Source organism: Crocuta crocuta, unplaced genomic scaffold (genome assembly GCF_008692635.1).
Source record: "Crocuta crocuta isolate KB4526 unplaced genomic scaffold, BGI_CrCroc_1.0 scaffold580, whole genome shotgun sequence".
NCBI classification, from domain to species: Eukaryota; Metazoa; Chordata; class Mammalia; order Carnivora; family Hyaenidae; genus Crocuta; species Crocuta crocuta.
The window spans coordinates 4,325,308-4,345,514 of record NW_027527940.1 but is presented as its reverse complement, the minus strand read 5'-3'; the positions used below and the strand labels follow the sequence as shown (position 1 = coordinate 4,345,514).

The following is a 20,207-nucleotide window of genomic DNA, read 5'->3' as shown; positions in this document are numbered from 1 at the left end:
AAAATGCCCATTCATGTCTTCTGCCCATTTCTTCACTGGATTATTTTATGGATGTTGAGTTTGATGAATTCTTTGGATGCTAACCCTTTATCCAATATTTATCTTTGAATTCTGGCAAATTCATGACATGTCAGAAATCAATCATTATCGGGGCACCTGGGTGGCTTAGTCGGTTAAGCATCCGACTTTCGCTTAGGTCATGATCTCGTGGTTCATGGGTTTGAGCCCCGCGTTGGGCTCTGTGCTGACTGCCAGCTCAGAGCCTGGAGCCTATTTCAGAGTCTGTATCTCCCTCTCTCTCTGACCCTCCCCTGCTCACGCTGTCTCTCTCTCTCTCTCTCTCTCCTAGAAATAAATAAAAATTAAAAAAAAGAAATCATTATCAGTATTTCCTGCATATGGTGTGACCTCTGACCTTTTGGATTTCAGGAGTTTTATTTAAAAAAACTTTTCTATTATCTTTGAGTATTGTTTTTTGTTTCATTTGCTTTGTTGTCTAATACATACTAAGTTAGATCCCTCTTGTTTTCCTTATTTATACCTAATTTTCTTATACTTTACTATTCCTTCTTCCTTCACCTTTTTTTAAATGTTTACTTTGAGAGAGAGTGCCCATTTGTGAATGGGGGAAGGGCAGAGAGAGAGAATCCTAAGCAGGCTCAGCACTGTCAGTGCAGAGTCTGACATGGGGCTCGATATCATGAACCGTGAAATCATGACCTGAGCCAAAATCAAGAGTTGGATGCTTAGCCAACAGAGCCACTGAGGCTCCCCCATACTTGATCTTTTAAAGTCTTCCACCACATCTCTATTTTTTTCTTTATAATAGTCAAGAAATATATGTCCACAAAATGATTTGTAATGTTTATATGGAATTGCACTATGTATATGCAGGATAATTTTATTAATCTTCCTATTAGATAGATTGCCTTCAATTTTTCACTATTATAAACAACCATACATGCTCTTAACAGTAGTGATGCTGCTTCATAGTACCCTTACTCTAATTCTACTAAGGAAGCTCAGTGTCAAAAAAATTTAGATTATACTTGTGAATCCACTTGCTTACCTTCCTTTCTTATTTAGTCAGGCTTAAAAAAATGATGCAAATGATTTTTATGGGTTTCTGGGTCAGTGACATAAAAATAAGACCCCAGTTGTTTGGGTAAGCATATTAAAGATCTCTCAAGATTAAAGAAAGTGATTTCGTGATGGCTTCTTCAACACACTCAAAAAAGATACTGAAGACTTAATGGTAAGGGTGTGAAATGTACAATCTCTGTGGCGGGCTATTTGGTATTTGTACTGAGCTGGATATTTCATGTTTGTCCTTCTAGATCTACTCTCCCCCTAGCTAGGTGGATAAGGAGGCTGATCCAAATGGACCATATCAGTTCTCTTCTCTTGTTTCTGGTTGGAAGCCAATGGGAAGTGCCAGCAGGATACTAAGGGATATGAGCAAAGCGAAATTGGGTATTCATTTTAGCAGCTCTCAGCTGGGCTGCCATTTAGTTTCACTAAATTCCATTACTGAAGGTCTCAAGTCCTGTCAGCTGACTCTCTCCATATACTTACTCTCTTTGGGTTCTGATGATGGTTTATCTCCTTGTCCTTTTAGGCCTAAGGATGGAAATGGCTCCCCACTGTTGCTAGTTCAGGGTGTCTGTATTATTTCTTGTTGGTTTCTCTGAAATCCTCCTCTGTTTGCTATACTTACAGAAATTTGTCTTTGACATGTATATAAGATTATTCATTAGAAGATTTTACTTCTCATAGTGGCATAAGTGTACAGTAGAATATTTTGTGGCTGTAAAAAACTTAGAACATTCATGAGATACATGCATTTAATAATCTCCAATTTATTGGGCTTTTCAAATTTTTTTTAAGTACTCAAGGCACCCAAAATATTTGTGAAGCCTCATTTATACCTTAGTAATTGTAAAATACAAGTGTTTTTGGTTCACCATGCTGTCTTCCCAGTCTTTGTTATTGTTTTTGGCTTTATTTAGGTTTAACTGATACACAAAAAATTATATGCATTTTAAAAATACACCTTAATCAGTTTGGACATATGCATACATCTGTGATACCACAATCAAGGTACTGAATGTATCTATCACCTCCAAAAATTTCTTGATGTTTTTGTGTGTGTTTTGTAGGAAGACTTAACATGAGCTTTATCCTCTTAACATTTTAAAATTTATACTACCACAATTTTAACTATAGACATTACGCTGTATAGCAGATCTCTAGGACTTCTTCATCTTACAGAAAAGAAACTTTATACAAGTGTGGAAAAAGCAAGGTACAATGAATATAATATGCTATCATATATGTAGGGAAAAAAGAAATAGAAGAATGTATATGTTATCTTTTTATATATATACACATGCGTGTGTGTGTGTATATATATATACGTACACACACACACGTAGAGGAGATAAAGTAGGAAAGTGTGGGTACCTAGGTGGCTCAGGTCATGATCCCATGGTTTGTGAGTTTAAGTCCCATATTGGGTTCACTGCTGTCAGCAAAGAGATGCTTCTGGTCCTCTGTCCCTTGCTTCTCCCCTGCTTGTACTCTCCCCAGAATAATATTAAAAAAAAAAAAAAATCACAGTGATTGCTTCTAGGAAGGAAAACTGGGCAGTAGGAAACTCTCCTTTAGTTTCTTTGAATATGAAAACATGAATATATTACCTATTCAAAAAACTTACATTAATAAAGATTAATTAAGAGGCTTATAGGAACTACAAAAGGAATCACTAGAAGGTGGAAAGAGCCAACAAATTATAAAGTTGCTGAAATGTTCTAACCAGTGAAAGTCTTAAATAATTTCTTACCATGGTCCTTTATGGAATTATATATACCTTATTAGACATTTCTTATAGAACACTCTTCTTCAATGTTGAATGCACAAAACCATGTATGGTAAAGATTTGTTTTAAACATGATCACCTTTATTATTTAAAAGAGCTTCAGTTCTTTAAGTCTCATCCTGGATTTACAGCATTTTAGTAAATGCTAAATGATTTTACAGCGTGTTATATCACTAACAAAGTAAAATGACTGCACAATGATCTTAGCTTCCAGTGAAAAGTACAACTCCACTAAAGGAAATGGACATGAGAAGAGTTTGAGGAAATTAGTGAAGAAGGGAAGACTGCTGGGAAAAATATTCTTTTAACTAAAGTTGGTTATAATCACTCATATTTATGATACTCAAAAATAAGAAAGAATTACTAATTTGGTGTTTTAAAGGTGGTTTTAATATTCCTGATATGGACAAGACCCAAGGATACTCACCCTTCCTGGAACTGTGCTTGGGCAGATTCCTCCGCAACAAGAGTCTCATACTCCTCAGCTGCAAACCTGTCCCAGTCAGAGGGTTCAGGCCCCTCATTCTCAACATCCTGATCGCAAAGAGTACAGGAACAAAAATAATCAAAGACAAAGAATTAGAAATTGGTTTTCTTCAGTGATATACAACATTGGTGATGACCTGCCTGAAAATGTCCCATTTTAATATATGTTAAGAGAGGTGCTAAAGTAACACTCCTAAAGTGATTTGTATGCCTCCAATCGCAAAATTATAGTGAACTCCTCAGCAGTGAATTTTTTAGGTCTAGATTCTTTAGGCTTATAACCAGAGACTTTTCTCTGAGCCCTTTTCCCTGGCACTTTGCACAGCAGCTATCTGGAATGACTTGTGGTTTGCATATGCCCACCTGAAACAGACCTTCTCTTCCTCCTCTCCCTGGCATATTTTTATTGCTTCTGTAAAAGCCTGCTCAGATACCATATCATCTGTGCTACTTTCCTAGAAACAGCCCTTCTCCCCCAAATCATTTCCTTTGCTATACTGGACATGCTTGGTTACTACTTTTTGCTCTTCTTTTTATCTATCTGACCATATATCTCTTCAACACAGTGCCTGGAATTTATTCAGCACTTTCTGACCAAACATGTTCTCTGAAGATCAGAATAAATCTTGATATATTGCCACCTCTTAACAAATGTTATCTTAAACACTATAATACAAATAGAAGAAATGAAAAGGGGGAAAAGGCTATCCATTTTCTTTTCCTTATCTAATCTGGGCAGTATCTGGATTATATATTCCAGGTAAAAAGCTTTTCCATGATTAAAATGAGTTATTAGCACTGCCCTCAGATGTCAGTTATGCCTAGAAGAATGCAAATACCTAAATATTGACCATACTACGTGCTATTATACTCAGCTCATTTTAAGAACCTCTACTCCATCCTTTTGACCTCTGAAACTTACATCTTACATTTGTAATTGGCAGTTTTTTTTTAATGTTTATTTTTGAGAGCAAGCATACGTGGCGGAGGGGCAGAGAGAGAGGGAAACACAGAATTCAAAGCAGGTTCTGGCCCCGAGCTGTAAGCACAGAGCCTGACGCGGGGCTCAAACTCACAAACCGCGAGACCATGAGCTGAGCTGAAGTCGGATGCTTAACCGACTGAGCTATCTAGGTGCCTGGGGAAAAAATATTATGTGCCTTGATATGCTCCAACATCAGGCGCAGAGTATTTGTTTTTAGAAGGTGATCTTTGGGGGCGCTTGGGTGGCTCAGTCAGTTGAGTGTCCAGTTCTTGATTTTGGCTCAGCTTATGATCCCTGGGTCATGGGATTGACCTTTGCATTGGGCTCTGCATGGAGCATGGAGCCGGCTTGAAATTTTCTCTCTCTCTCTCCCTCTGCTCCTTCCCCTGCTTGCACTCTCTCTCTAAAATAAAATAAATAAAATAAAAAATAAAAAGGTGTGGGGTGCCTGGGTGGCTCAGTTGGTTAAGTGTCTGACTTGGTTTCGGCTCAGGTCATGATCTCACAGTTTTGTGGGTTCAAACTCTGCATCAGGCTCTGCACTGACAGCGTGGGGCTTCCTTGGGATTCTGTCTCTCTCTCTGCCCCTCCCCCACTTGTGACTCTCTCTCAAAAACAAACTTAAAAAAAATAAGGTGATACTTGTATTCTTATTACTATTTAGGTCAACATGTAGAAGAAAAAAACAAAGTTTCCTGTAGTTCTATTCCTGTAGAACTCAACTCAAACAGTCCTTTTCTATTAACATAATTAAAAATTTTTTTTTTAAGTTTTGAGGGAGAGAACACAAGTGGGGAAGGGGGCAGGGGTAGGAGAGAGAGAATCCCAAGTGGGCTCTGCACTGTCAGTGCAAAGGCAGGACTCAACATAGGGCTTGAACTAAAGACTGTGAGATCATGACCTGGGCCAAAACCAAGAGCTGGATGCTTAACCAACTTGACTGAGCCACCTAGGTACCCCAACATAATTTTTACTTTTTAAACAAGAGAATAGAAGTGAAGTGGTGATATTATGCCTTTTTTTTTTTTTCCCCTGGACATAGACCATATGTTCAGGGCTTTTTGAGGGTCCACAGGTAATTTTGTGTACGGGGAAGGGTGCTCATCTCTATTCAAGTGTAGAATGACTTCAAACTGATGGTCATGCTCAATGATCATTAACACATGAAAAAGTGTTAGGTAATCTGAGGGTTGTCTATGATGGAGAATGTCTAGTTTTCATTATGATGGGAAACGCTATTTGCCATGTCATCTTGGAAATGAGTATTTTCTAATACACATGGGTCTACCGATACGTTTTATTAAAAGTTAAAAGGACTAATTTTTTTCAAAACTTTTTTGTAACTAGTTTCAAATATATATATGTAAGTATACAGGCCATAAAATTCACTCAGTGATAGGCAGATGCAGGTTACCTAAACCTAAAGATTAGCTATGGGGAGAGATTTGCTCTAAAGTCCTTTTTTCTCTCTCTTCAGTAGGTGAGAAAATTTTTAAAGTTACCTCTTTAAATACAAGATTCTCACAGGGAGAGACCATTTTTACCTGTAGCACACAACTCCTGATACTGTAGCCCTCAAACAGAAGTTAAAACCAGTACCTTTTGGACTGCAAAGGGATCTCTCTGTTCATGGTCCAAGTATTTCTCCAGATTAAAGAAAGTATCATAAAATATGTGTGCCATTCGGCATCTCTTCAGATCTCGTAGTGTTATTTTGCCTATGTAAAAACAAATCTAGTAAATTTCAAGAACTTTTTTCAAGTGAAAAAAACTTTTACTGAAGTTTAAAAGTCTATGAATATGCTAACTTTATTATATAAAATCCCATCGTTTTGATGTAAAATGGACATAAAATTTACCATTTTAAAGTGTACAATTCAGTGGCTTTTAGTACATTCACAGTGTTGGGTAACCATCACCACTACTGAGTTCCCTAACATTTCCTCACCCCAGTAGGAAACTCTGTACTTTTCAAGCAGACCTTCTCCATCTTCCCTCACCCCTCAGCAACCACCCCCTCCAGCCCAGGGTGATCACTAATCTGCTTTCTGTTTCTATGGGAAAATTTCTTAAACAGGATTTGCCATCACTTGTTGGTTCTAAACTAACTGTAAAGGAGAAACTTAAGTGTTTGTGTATCTGGGAGGCCAGTATGGACGACTCTGGAAGTTCAAGAACTTGGGACAATCCAGGATTAAATGCCCCCCTCTGTTGCATAGGTGAGTAGTAGAAATGGTCTTTTACTCAGTCTTACCATCGCTGGCTGGCTTCACCAGGTCAAGCATCTGGCACAGCAAATCATGGAATGGCAAGGGCTCAATGCCCATGGCTTCCATCCGTTCACACTGCTCCTCATAGAAGTACTCTAGCTCGTACATGGAGAGTACACCATCTCCATCCATATCCATGCAGCGGAACCAATACTCAATGCTAGGAGATAAGGACACTCATTAGCAATGGCCTGGTAAGGTCCTTTATTCACCCAGATTTATTACTGTCCATGTTTCTTTTAAAATAAGTTAGGTATGGCCAACAGACACATGAAACGATGCTCAGCATCCCTCCTCCTCAGGGAAATACAAATCAAAACCACACTGAGATACCACCTCACGCCAGTCAGAGTGGCTAAAATGAGCAAATCAGGAGACTACAGATGCTGGTGAGGATGTGGAGAAACGGGCACCCTTCTACACTGTTGGTGGGAATGCAAACTGGTGTAGCCCCTCTGGAAAATAGTGTGGAGGTTCCTCAGGAAACTAACAATAGAACTCCCCTATGACCCAGCAATAGCACTGCTAGGAGTTTACCCAAGGGATACAGGAGTGCTGATGCATAGGAGCACATGGACCCTAATGTTCATAGCAGCACTTTCAACAATAGCTAAAACATGGAAAGAGCCTAAGGGTCCATCAACGGACGAATGGATCAAAAAGATGTGGTTTATCTATACCATGGAATACTACATGGCAATGAGAAACAATGAAATCTGGCCATGTGTAGCAACATGGATGGACCTTGAGGGTGTTATGCTGAGCGAAATAAGTCAGGCAGAGGAGGACCAATATCATATGTTTGCACATATAGGAGGATTAGGAGGAACTTAACTGAGGAACAAGGGAGAGAGGAAGGGGGGAAATGGTGGGGGAAGGGGAGAGAGGCAAACCATGAGAGACTCTTGAATGCTGACAAAAACTGAGGACTGATGGATGTGGGGGGGAGGGGGATGGGCATGGAGGAGGGCACTTGTGGGGATGAGCACTGGGTGTTATGTGGAAACTAATTTGACAATAAACTATTTGTAAAAAAATAAAATAAAAAAATAAGGTATGTGTATACTTGAGATGTATAGAAATACAGTTTTACAAAATGTGTTAGAAACACTGGCAGACTGCTTCTTCCCTTTATTTTCCCTTCCCCAGAGTCAACCACTTTCAATACCTGATTATTTTGGTTTTTATATTTTCGGATATGATGCCTATGTTGCTCTTTCCTTACATTTCTGTTTTAAGAACTGTATATTAATTTCATATTATGAAAGATCAGGTTTGAACTCTTTTACCTCTCATTCTACTTTACCTACATGCCCTTCTGAACCTCTTAATATGTGACTTACTTTTTTTCTTTTAGCTCTTATTTGCTTAGATTTCTGTGTACATGTTACTATTCAAGGCCCATATGTGCCAGTTTTCTGTATCTATAATATTCTCATCAGGGTTCTATGAACTGGATTTTCTTGATGAAGTCTTTCTTGCTTTCTTCTGACCTACTTTAACCTGTACTGGTTGCTCTCTAGACTGGGTTCATGGTTTTATCCTAGGGATTCCTTTAATCTTTCACCTATTTCTTGTACCTCACACTTTCTTCATTCTTGGTTGACTTCCTTGTTTAGTGTAACAAATTCTTTGGTAGCTTCCTAAAAAAAGGGAGCAGGGCATGTACATTTTTTGAGATCTTAGATAGTTGAAAATAAATACCTTTTGTCTACCCCCTAACTTGGTTGATATTTTGGTTGGCTTTTCCTTCATAATTTTAAAGGCAGTGTGTCACTATCTTCTGTTTATCCATTGTTGTTGAGAAGTCTAAAACCAATGCTGATATCTGATCCTTTGACTGTAATAACCTGCTTTTTTTGTTTGTTTTTTTCCTTTGAAGCCTTTAGAGGTTTCTCTGGGTCCTTGGTATTTTGAAATATCATGATGAAGTATCCTGGTCTGGGTCTACTTCATTTATTTTGCTGGGCTTTCTGAGAACTTAATCAGTTTGAAAGCTAGTATCCTTTAGTTCTTGGAAATTTTCTTAAATTATTTTATTTCTTCCCTGCCTCTTTTCACCCTTATCCATTTTTTTTTCCAGAACTCCTGTTACTCACATCTGCATTGTCAAATATGGCAGCCACTATCCACATGTTCTTAGTCCAATTTGAGATATCTTTAAGTGCAAATACACAACAGATTTTGAGGACTTAATATAAAAAAAAGGAAAACATCAATATTCTTATATTGATTATATGGTGCAATAGCATTTTAGATATACTGGGTTAAGTAAGATATTTAATTGCAATTAATGTTATGTTTCTCTACATCTTTACTGTGGCTAAATTTCCTTTATAATTTTTTAAAACATTTTTAGTAAAACTTGTATTTAAGGAGTACGAGATAATTTAATATATACATAGTGAAACAATTGCTACAATAAAACTATCTAACAAATCACTTAGTTACCATTTTTTGGGGGGGAAGGGGATGAGAGGACCTGAAATCTCTTAGCAAATTTCCAGTATTCAATACAGTATTCTTCACCATAGTCACCATGTTGTATGTTTCATTCTAAATGCAACGTTGTACCCTTTGACTAGTACTTCCCCATTTCCTTCTTCCTGCAGCCCCTGCTAACTAAAATTCTACTCTATGCCTCTTTGTGTTAGATTTCACATATAAGTGAGATCATGCAGTATTAGTGTCCCTCTGCATGCCTTATTTCACTTAGCATGGTGTACTGGGTTCATCCATGTCACTACAAATGACAGGATTTCCTTCTTTTAAAAGGGTGAATAATATTCCAGGGTGTGTGTGTGTATCCCCACACTTTCTTTATCCATTTATCCACTAAGGGATATTTAGGGTGATTTCATATCTTGGCTACTGTGAATAATGCTTTAAGGTACATAGGAGTGCAGGTACTTATTCATGATATTTTTTTCAGAGTTCTGACTCAAGATGGTGATGTAAGAAGATCCTGAACTTTCTCCTACAGACACACCAAATCTACAGCTATATATGGAACAATTTCCTCTGAAAAGAATCCTTAGAATTAACTGAGTAACTCCTACACATTGTGCAGACAAGAAAACCTCACATCTAAGTGGGTAGGACAGGCTGACACACAATCTCACTATAATCCCAACCTCTGTCTTGGTGACCCACAATCAGGAGGAAGCTTAAAACCTGGAACTTCTTCCAAGGAGTGAAGGGTGTGAATCTCATACTGGGCATCATAACTTTTAAGACCTGAAACTAAAAGATGACTCCCTAAAACATCTAGCTTTGGAAATCTATAGAGCATGTGTCCATGAGGCCCAAAAGGGTACAGTTAACTGAGAAATGGTTAAGAGGCGTGTGTGCTTGGACTCATGCCCAGGGGCCAGTGCAGAAGCAGCCAATAGACACCCAGACTTTCTGTGAAAGAAGCTCATTTCTTTATCTTAAAGTCTTGGCCTACGGGCAGGCATCTAACTTAAAACACACATCTAGGGATCTGCTGGAGGACTCTCTGGGGACAGAGGCTAGTGGATACCATCTTCACTCTCCTCTGCTGCACTGCACAGTGCCAGTATCTCATAGAGAGGGGAGCTTTTACATGCATCTGGTGCCCCTGTTTTTATGTCTGGAGCCCTGCCTCATATTTACAGCTGCCACTCAGGGATTCTCACTGATAGCCTGGCTCTGGTGGCCGGGGGACTTGTGTTCCATGGGACTGTAACAATAGGAGACACAGTTCTTAGCAGTCTACTATATCTGGGATATTGCACAGATCAGAGGTTGAAACATACCCCCAAGCTTTCTGTGAAAGAGATCTATTTGCTTGTGTTGGAGTTTCAGCCCAAAAGGTAGGTTTCTGGTTTGGCACACATCTAGGAGCTTATGGAGTTGCTTTCAGGGGATGGAGGCCACTGGGTGCCATTATTGTCTCACTGCAGTTTACTGGTATCTTTTAGAAAGGAGCTTTTGCACTTGTGTGGTGCCCAAATTTTGGGGACTGATGCCCAGGGGATCCTTCCAGATTTCCTAGCTCTGTTGGCCAGCAGGGTTTATGTTTGTGGTCCCATAGGACTGTATATATGTGCATACTTTTTTTTTTTTTTAAATGTTTTATTTATTTCTAGGAGAGAGACAGACAGCATGAGCAGGGGAGGGCCAGAGAGAGAGGGAGTCACAGACTGAAACAGGCTCCAGGCTCTGAGCTGGCAGTCAGCACAGAGCCCGACGCGGGGCTCGAACCCACGAACCGCGAGATCATGACCCAAGCGAAAGTCGGACGCTTAACCGACTAAGCCACCCAGGCGCCCCTATATGTGCATACTTTTAAAAGGTGACAACCAGCTTGCATCTGAGTGCTGAGATACTACCCTCTGGGACACTGAGGTTTTGGCACAGCTTCAACTACTGAGAGCCATTAAAAATAAAATAGGATGCTTGGACAATTCAAAGGTTTAAGGGACAAGGGCTAGGACAGAGTTGAAAAATAAGGTTTACCTACTACACAAGGCTGCTACTCAAGACTTGGAGACATGGCTATTTTATCTAATGCACAGAAACTAACATAGTCAAGCAAAATGATGAAAGTGAAAAATATGTTCTGAATTTAAAAACAAGACAAAACCTCAGAAAAAATCCTTAATAAAACTAAGTTAAGTGATTTACGTGATAAAGAGTTCAAAACAATGATCCCAAAGATGCTCAGTGAACTTGGGAGATGAATGGATGAGGCCAGAACTCAAAGAGATGGAAAATATAAGGGTGTAGTAAACAGAAGTCATAGAGCTAAATACAATAACTCAACTGAAAAATACATCAGAGGAATTTGAAACCAGAATAGATAAAGCAGAAGAAAGGAATGACCCAAGCGAAAGCAGGGCGGTGGAACTCACAGGGCGGTGGAACTCAATCAGAGAAGCAAAAAGAAAAAAGAATTAAAAAATGTGAGGATAGCTTAAGGGACTTATGGGACAATATTAAGTGGACTAGTTTTCATATTATGGGGCTTCCAAAAGGAGAAGAGAGAAAAAGGGACAGAAAACTTATTTGAATACTGGCTAAAAACTTCCATAACAGGTAAGGAAACAGACACCCTGATCCAGGAAATCCAAAGAGTTACAGATACTAGGAATCCAATGAGGCCCCACTAAGAACTTTATAAGTGTCAAAAGTGAAGGAGAGAATCTTAAAAGAAGCAAGAGGAAAACAACTTGTTACATATATATAGAAGAGCCCCAACTGGACTATTAGCAGATTCTTCAGTAGAAAATCTGCAGGCCAGAAGGGAGTGGCATGATACATTCAACATGCTGACAGAAAAAAAACTTCCATCAATAATACTCTATCTACTTGGTAAAGCTGTCATTCAGAATTGAAGGAGAGAGAGAATTTTCCAGACAAGCAAAACTAAAGGAGTTCATCATGATTAAATCAGCCTTACAAGAAATGTTAAAAGGACTTTCCTTAGGCTGAAAAGAAAGGATGCTAATTAGTAAACAAGACGACATAAAATAGAAGTTCGCTGGTAAAGGTAAAAATAGAACAAAAGTGATGGATTGAAAGGCAAATGTAGTAAAAATAACAGAATTATTAGTTGTGAGATATCCAAGATAAAAAGATGTATAATGTGATATCAAAAACACAAAATGGCACCTGGATGACTCAGTTGAGCATCCTACTTCAGCTCAGGTCATGATCTTATCATTCATGAGTTTGAGCCCTGCATCAGGCTCACTGCTATCAGTGTAGAGCCTGCTTCAGATCCCTTGTCCCACCTCTGTCGGCCTCTCCCCAACTCGTACACGCTCTCTCTCAAAAATGTTTATTATAAAAAAAAAACCATAAAATGGGGGGGGGGGCAGAGTAAAAGTGTAGAGCTTTAGAATGTGTTCAAACTTAACTTCTTAGCAATTTAAAATAGATGGTTTTCAGTATAAGTTGTTATTATGTAAGCCACTTCGTAACTACAAAGCAATAACCCGTGGTAGATACATAAACGATAGGAATCTAAGCATACCGCTAAAGAAAGTCATCAAACCACAAAGGAAGAGAACATGAAAAAAGGAACAGAGAAAATACAAAACAGAAAGAAAACAATTAATAAAATGGCAATAATATTAGGGTACTTTAATACTCACACTTTCATCAGTGGATAGATCATCCAGAAAGAAAATCAATAAAAACACTACCTTTAAATGACATGTTAGACCAGATATATACAGAACAGTTCATCCAAAAGTAACAGAAAAAACATTCTTCTCAGGTGCAAGGGAACATTCTTCCATCATGTTAGGTAACACAAGTCTCAATAAATTTAAAAAGACAAATAATATTAGGCATCTTTTTTCTGACCATAAGTGTATGAAACTAGACATCAACTATGAGAAAACTGAGAAATTCACAAACGTGTGGAGATTAAACAATATGCTATTGAATAAACAATGGGTCAAAGAAGAAATCAAGAGAAAGAAAAAATACTTTGAGACAACAATGAAAGACAACATATAAAAACTTGTGGGATACAGCAAAAGCAGATTCAAGAGGGATGTTAATAGTGATAAATGCCTTCATTAATAAACAAGGAAAACTTCAAATAAACAACCTAACTTTATACCTCAAGGAACTAGAAAAAGAACTAGAAAAAGAAAAAATGAAGCCTAAAGTTAGTAGAATGAAGGATATAACAGAAATTAGAATGGAAATAAGTAAAGACTAAAAAGAATGGATGAAACTAAGAGATAAACTTGACAAACCTCCAGCTAGACACACACACACACACACACACACACACGCACACACACACACACAAGACTGAACCCAAATCAGAAATGACAGAAAATCAGTAATAATATATTTGCTACAAGGCAGAGCTCCCGCCTGAGGCATTGGATCACACCACGCCCATCCCTGCCTGAGAGGTGCCCTCCTCCCTTTTTTTTTTTTCCTTTTTTTTCCTTTCNGAACATGTGGTTTATACATACAATGAAATATTACTCAGGTATAAAAAAGAATGAAATCTTGCCATTTGCAAATGGCATGGATGGAGTAGAGCGTATAATGCTAAATGAAGTAAGCTGATCAGAGAAAGACAAATTTGTATGTTTTCACTCACATGTGAAATTTAAGGAACAAAGCAAGCAAGCAGAGAAAAAAGAGCCAAACAAAAATCCCCAGATTCATAAATAAAGAGAGCAAATTAGTGGTTGCCAGAGGGGAAGTGGGTATGGGGGGATAGGTAGAATAAATTAAGGGAATTAAGAGTACACTTATCTTGATGAGCACTGAGCAATGTATAGAATTGTGTACTTGAAACTAATATAACACCGTTTGTTAATATACATATAAGAAAGGAAGGAAATTCTGCCATTTATGACAACATGGATGGACATTGAAGACATTATGCTAGGTGAAATAAGTCAAACACGAATACTCTTATAATTTCACTTATATTTGAAAGCTAAGAAAAAGGAAATAAACTGAGGTCACAGGTACAGTGAAAATATTGGTGGTTACCAGGGTGGAGGGTGGGGTGGGCAAACAAAGTGAAGGTGGTGAAAAGATACAAGCTTACATTTATAAGTCCTGGGGATGTAATGTACAGCATGGTAACTTTATTGCATATTTGAAGGTTGCTAAGAGATAGGTCTTAAAAGTTTTCATCACAAGAAAAAAAATTTTGTACATATATAGAATGATGAATGTTAAGTGGACTTTGGTGATCATTTTGCAATATATATGTATATCAAATCATTATGTTGTACACCTAAAACTATCATGTCCATTATACCTCAATATAAAAAAAATTTTTTTAAAGAAAAGAAGCGAGTTGTAGTTGTAGTGAAGTAATTTGAGGTCAGTCTTTGCAGCCTGTATTTATAAGAGTCTCAAGTTAGAAAAAAAAATTTTGTTTTACTTATTTACTTTGTACTAAAAGCACCATTACATTTGCGCATAAATTGAGAAAATCTAGATTCTTTTGAGCCTCAGAAATTGTCCCATTTGCTACCAGCATATTTTCCATTTTGGCACAGTTATAAAACATTATTATTAGCAAATGAAAAGAAACACATTTTGATTTCATCGTCTTTGGATACATATACAGAAGTGAGATTACTGGATCATATGGTTCAGTTCTATTTTTAATTTTTTGAGATCCTCCATACTGCTGACCATAATAGGTGTACCAATTTACATTCCCATCAACAGTCTACCATGGTTCCCTTTTTTCCACATCCTTGTCAATTCTTGGTGATGTTGAGCATCTTTTCATTTACCTGTTGGCCATTCATGTGTCTTTTGTGGGGGGGCGCCTGGGTGGCTCAGTCGGTCAAGAGTCCGACTTCGGCTCAGGTCATGATCTCTCGGTTCGTGGGTTCGAGCCCTGCATCGGGCTCTGTGCTGACAGCTAGCTCAGAGCCTGGAGCCTGTTTCAGATTCTGTGTCTCCATCTCTCTCTGACCCTCCCCTGCTTATGCTCTCTCTCTCTCTCTCAGAAATAAATAAAAAACATTAAATAAAAAAAATTTATATGTCTTTTGGGGAATGGCTATTCAGATGCTTTGCCCATGTTTACTTTTATACATTTCTTCTTTCCTGCCCCTCCCCACCCCCACATACAGTAGAGTATTAGTTTCAGGTATAGAATTTGATTCATCACTTACATACAACACATGGTGATTATCACAAGTGCTTTCCTTGATACTCATTACCTATTTAACTCATCGCCTCCCTGTCCCCATCCCCCCAACCACCAGCCCTCCCTCCAGTAACGATCAGTTTGTTCCCTATCATTAAGAGTCTGTTTATTTTTTGCCTCTTTCTTTCTCATGTTCACTTGTTTTGTTTCTTAAATTCAACATGAGTGAAATCATATGGTATTTGTTTTTCGCTTATTTTGCTAGCTCCATCCACATTGTTGTAAATGGTAAGATTTCTTTTTTTGATAGCTAAGTAATATTCCATTGTATATACATACTATATCCTTTTTATGTATCCATCAGTCAATGGACATTTGAGCTCCATAGTTTGGCTATTGTTGATAATACTGTTGTAAACATCGGAGTACATATACCCCTTTGAATTAGTATTTCTATATCCTTTGGGTAAATACTTAGTAGTGCATAAAAATTGCTGATCCTAGGGTAGCTCTATTTTTAACTTTTTGAGAAACCTCCATACTGTTTTTCAGAGTGACTACATCACTTTGCATTCCCACCAACAGTGTAAGAGGGTTCCCCTTTCCCCACATCCTTGCCCACACCTGTTGTTTCTGGTATTGGTAATTTTAGCCATTCTGACTGGCGTTTGGTGGTATCTCACTGTAGGTTTGATTTGAATTTCTCTGATGATGAGTGATGTTGAGCATCTTTTCATGTGTCTATTAGCCATCTGTTTGGTCTTCTTTGGAAAAATATCTATTCCTGTCTTCTGCCCATTTTTAAACTGGATTATTTTTTAGGTGTTGAGTTTTATAAGTTCTTTATATATTTTGGATACTAACCCCTTATCAGAGATGTCAGTTTAAAATATCATCTCCCATTCCATGGGTTGCCTTTTAGTTTTGTTGATTCTTTCCTTCACTGTGCAAAAAGCTTTTTATTTTGATGTAGTCTCAAAAGTTTATTTTTGCTTTTTTTCCCTTTGCATCAGGACACATATCTAGAAAAAGGTTGCTATGGCCAATGTCAGCAAATTTGCTGCCTGTGCTCTCTTCCAGGATTTTTATGGCTTCGGGCTTCACATGTGGGTGTTTAAATCCATTTCAGTTTATTTTGGTTATGGTGAAAGAAAGTGTTCCCAGCTTCTTTCTTTTGCATACTGCTGTCCAGTTTTCCTGACACCATTTGTTGGTTCATTTCTGGGTTTTCTATTCTGTTTCACTGATCTATGTGTCTGTTTTCGTGCCAGTACCATACTTTCTTCATCACTACAGCTTTGTAATATAGCTTGAAGTCCAGAATTCTGATGCCTCCAGCTTTTCCTTTTTTAAGATTAATTTGGCTGTATGGGTTCTATACAATTTTTTGGTATTATTTCTAGCTCTGTGAAAAATGCTGGTGGTATTTTGATAGGGATTGCATTAAATGTGTAGACTGCCTTGGGTAATATAGACATTTTAACAATATTTGTATAGTCCATGAGCATGGAATGTTTTTCCTTTTCTTTGTGTCCTCTTCAATTTCTTTCATATGTGTTCTATAGTTTTCATTAGAGTACAGATCTTTCACCTGTGGTTAGTTTTATTCCTAGGTATCTCATGGTTTTGGTAGAATTGTAAATGGAATTGATTCCTTGATTTCTCTTTCTGTTGCTTCATAATTGGTGTACAGAAATGCAACAGATATTTGTACACTGATTTTGCCTTGGCCCATTTAAAAAATGTTTTTTACTGAATTATTTACATTCCTTATATATTTTGGATGTTAACTTATCAGATATATGGCTTGTAAATATATTTTCCATTTTGTAGGTGTTCTCTTGATTGTTTCCTACTAAAACCTTTTTAGTTTGATACAAACCCATTATTAATTAATTAATTAGCCTGTGCTTTTGGGTCATATATAAAATCAAATTGCACACACCAATGTCAAGAAACTTGTTCTCTGTGTTTTTTCCTCATAGTTTTATAGTTACAAGCCTTACATCTGAAGAGACTGTCCTATCCCCCATGTGTGTTCACGGCACCACTGTTGTCTTATTTCTGGGCTCTCTACCCTGGTGCAGTGGTCTAGATTTTTATGTTAGTATCATGCTTTTGAATAGTATACTTTTGTAGTATATTTTGAAATCAGGTAGTATGATGCCTCTAACTTTGTTCTTGTTGCTCAAGATTGCTTTTGCATTTCTCCCTCTTTTATGGATCCAAATGAACTTTAGGATTGTTTTGTCTACTTTTGTGAAAAATGTCATTAGAATTATGACAAGAATTGTATTGAATCTGTAGAGAGCTTTGTATTTTAACAGTATCATATATAATATTCATTATTAAAATAATTATGACAATATAACTCTTCTAATGCATGAAGATGGGGTAGCTTTCTATTTTTTTTTTGTGTCCTATTCAAATTATTTCACCAAGATTATTTTATAGAGTTCAGTGTACAGATCTCTGACTTCCTTCGTTAAATGTCTTTCTACATTAAAAAAAAAATTGTTTGATGCTATTGTACATGGGTTTGTGTTTTTTCCCCCGGATATCTCAGTAAAGCTTCTAGTCAATCATAGTATATTAGTCATTAAATATTGAGGGAGTCAGACGTTAAATGTGGACTTTTGACTTTATGGGAGATCAGTACCCATAACCCCTGTGTTGTTCAAGGGTCAACTGTGTAAGATTATCTCCTCTGCAAACAGAAAAGACTTTACTTCTTCCTTTCTTCTTTGGATGCCTTTTCTTTGTCTTGCCTAAAAATTCTAGCTAGATTTCCAGTTGAATCAAAGTGGCAAGAGTGGGCATCCTTGCCTTGCCTGATCTTAAAGGAAAAGTTTTCAGCTTTCACTACTGAGCATGATGTTAGATGTGAACATCTACACAGCCTTTATTTTGTTGAGGTACATTCTTTCTTTACCCAGTGTGTGTGTGTGTGTGTGTGTGTGTGTGCATGTGCGCATGTGTTTGAGTCATGAATACAGTGTGAATTCTGTCAAATGCTATTCCTGCATCTATGGAGTGGATAGTATCATTTTTACACTTCTGTTAATGTGGTATATCACACTTACTGATTTGTATATGTTGAACCATCCTTGCATTCTAGGGATAAATCCCAATTAATCATGGTGTTGATCCTCTTAATGTGAGTTCAGTTTGCTAGTATTTTGTTAAGAATTTCTATATCTATGTTCATCAAGGGAATTGATCTATAATTTTCTTTTCTTGTAGTGTCCTTATATGGTTTTAGTATAAGCGTACTGCTGGCCTCATAAAATGAATTTGGAAGTGTTCTCTCCTCTTCAGTGTTTGGGAAGAGTTTGGGAAGCACTGGCATTTTATTTTTCTCTAACTGGTAGAATTTACCAATGAAGCCATTAGGTCTAGGGCTTTTGTTTTTTGGAAGGTTTATGATTACTTATTCTATCTCCTTCCTCATTACTGGTCTGTTTAAATTTTCTATTTCTTCACGATTTAGTCTTGGTAGGTTGTAGGTTTCTAGGAATTTATCCATTCTTGTACATTATCTGATTTGTTGGTATATAAATCTTCATAGTAGCTTGTGATCTTACTTCTATGTATCAATTATAATGTCTCTTCTCTCACTTATAATTTATTTGAGTCTTCTCTTAGTCTACTTAACTATATGTCAGTTTTATCTTTTCAAAAAACCAACTCTGAGTTTCACTGATCTTTTTCTGCTGCTCTTTCTAGTCTCTATTTTATTTATTTCTGCTCTGATTTGCATTATTTTCTCCCTTCTGCTAATTCTGGGTTTAGTGCGTTCTTTTTCTAGTTTCTTGAGGTGTAAAGATAGGTTGCTTATTTCTTTTTTTCTTACTGTAGGCATTTATTAAACATCTCTTTTAGAACTGTTTTTGCTGCATTCCATTAGTTTTGATATATTTTGTTTCCATTTTCTTTTGTCTCAAGATACTTTTTTATTTCCCTTCTGATTTCTTGATTAATTGGTGTTTTTACTTTCCACATATTTGCAGTTTTCCTCCTGCTACTGATTTCTAGTTTCATACCACTGTGGCTGGAAAAGATACTTGTTATAATTCAATCTACTTAAATTTATTGACTTGTTTTGTGGCCTAAAATATGATCTGTCCTGGGGAATTGTGTGTGTGTGCATGAAATGTATATGGATCTTGTTGCTGTAGGATGGAATGTTCTTCATATGTCTGTTAGGTCCTTTTGGTCTAGAATTCAAGTCTGCTGTTTCCTAATTTTTTGTCTAGATGATCTATTCATTGTTGTAAGTGGGCTGCTGAGGTCCCCTATTATTGTATTGCTATTTTCCCCATCAGTTCTGTTAATATTTACTTTATACACCAAGGTAATCTGTTGTTGGGTACATATATATCCATCATTGTCATATCCTCTTGATGAATCGACTCCTTTATCATTATATGCTGACTTTGTCTCTTGTGACAGTTTTTGACTTGGAGTCTGTTTTGTCTGATATTAAGTAATGTCATCCTGCTCTCTTTTGGTTATCATTTGCATGGAAGATTTTTTCCCATCCCTTCACTTTTAGCCTGTGTATGTCCTTAGAGCTAAAATGAGTCTTTAGTAGGCAGCATATTGTGGGACCTTGTCTTTTAATCCATTTAGCCACTCTGTGTCTTTTGATTGGCTATTCTGATCCATTTACATTTAAAGTAATTATTTTTGGGGCGCCTGGGTGGCTCAGTTAAGCGCCTGACTTCAGCTCATGATTTCACAGTCTGTGGGTTCGAGGCCCGCATCAGGCTCTGTGCTGACAGCTCAGAGCCTGGAGCCTGCCTCAGATTTTGTGTCTCCCTCTCTCTTTGCCCTTCCCCCACTTGCTCTGTCCTTTTTCTTTTTTAATTTCTTAAAATGTTTTTATTTATTCTTGAGAGAGAAAGAGAGAGACACATGGAGTGTGAGCGGGGGAGGGTCACAGAGAGAGGGAGACAAAGAATCCAA

The 20,207-nt window shown here is 37.4% G+C and overlaps 1 protein-coding gene across 1 annotated transcript in view; it reads right to left on the bottom strand.

Moving 5' to 3' along the window:
• PPP2R3A (protein phosphatase 2 regulatory subunit B''alpha) overlaps positions 1 to 20,207 on the bottom strand; it is a 163,132-nt gene that overhangs the window by 23,665 nt on the left and 119,260 nt on the right. Inside the window, exons 11-13 of the mRNA XM_077752333.1 lie at positions 6,604 to 6,779; positions 5,949 to 6,067; positions 3,306 to 3,412 (exon numbers count right to left, since the gene is read on the bottom strand). Coding sequence (XP_077608459.1) covers positions 3,306 to 3,412; positions 5,949 to 6,067; positions 6,604 to 6,779 — 402 coding nt within the window. The remainder of the gene's footprint in view (positions 1 to 3,305; positions 3,413 to 5,948; positions 6,068 to 6,603; positions 6,780 to 20,207) is intronic.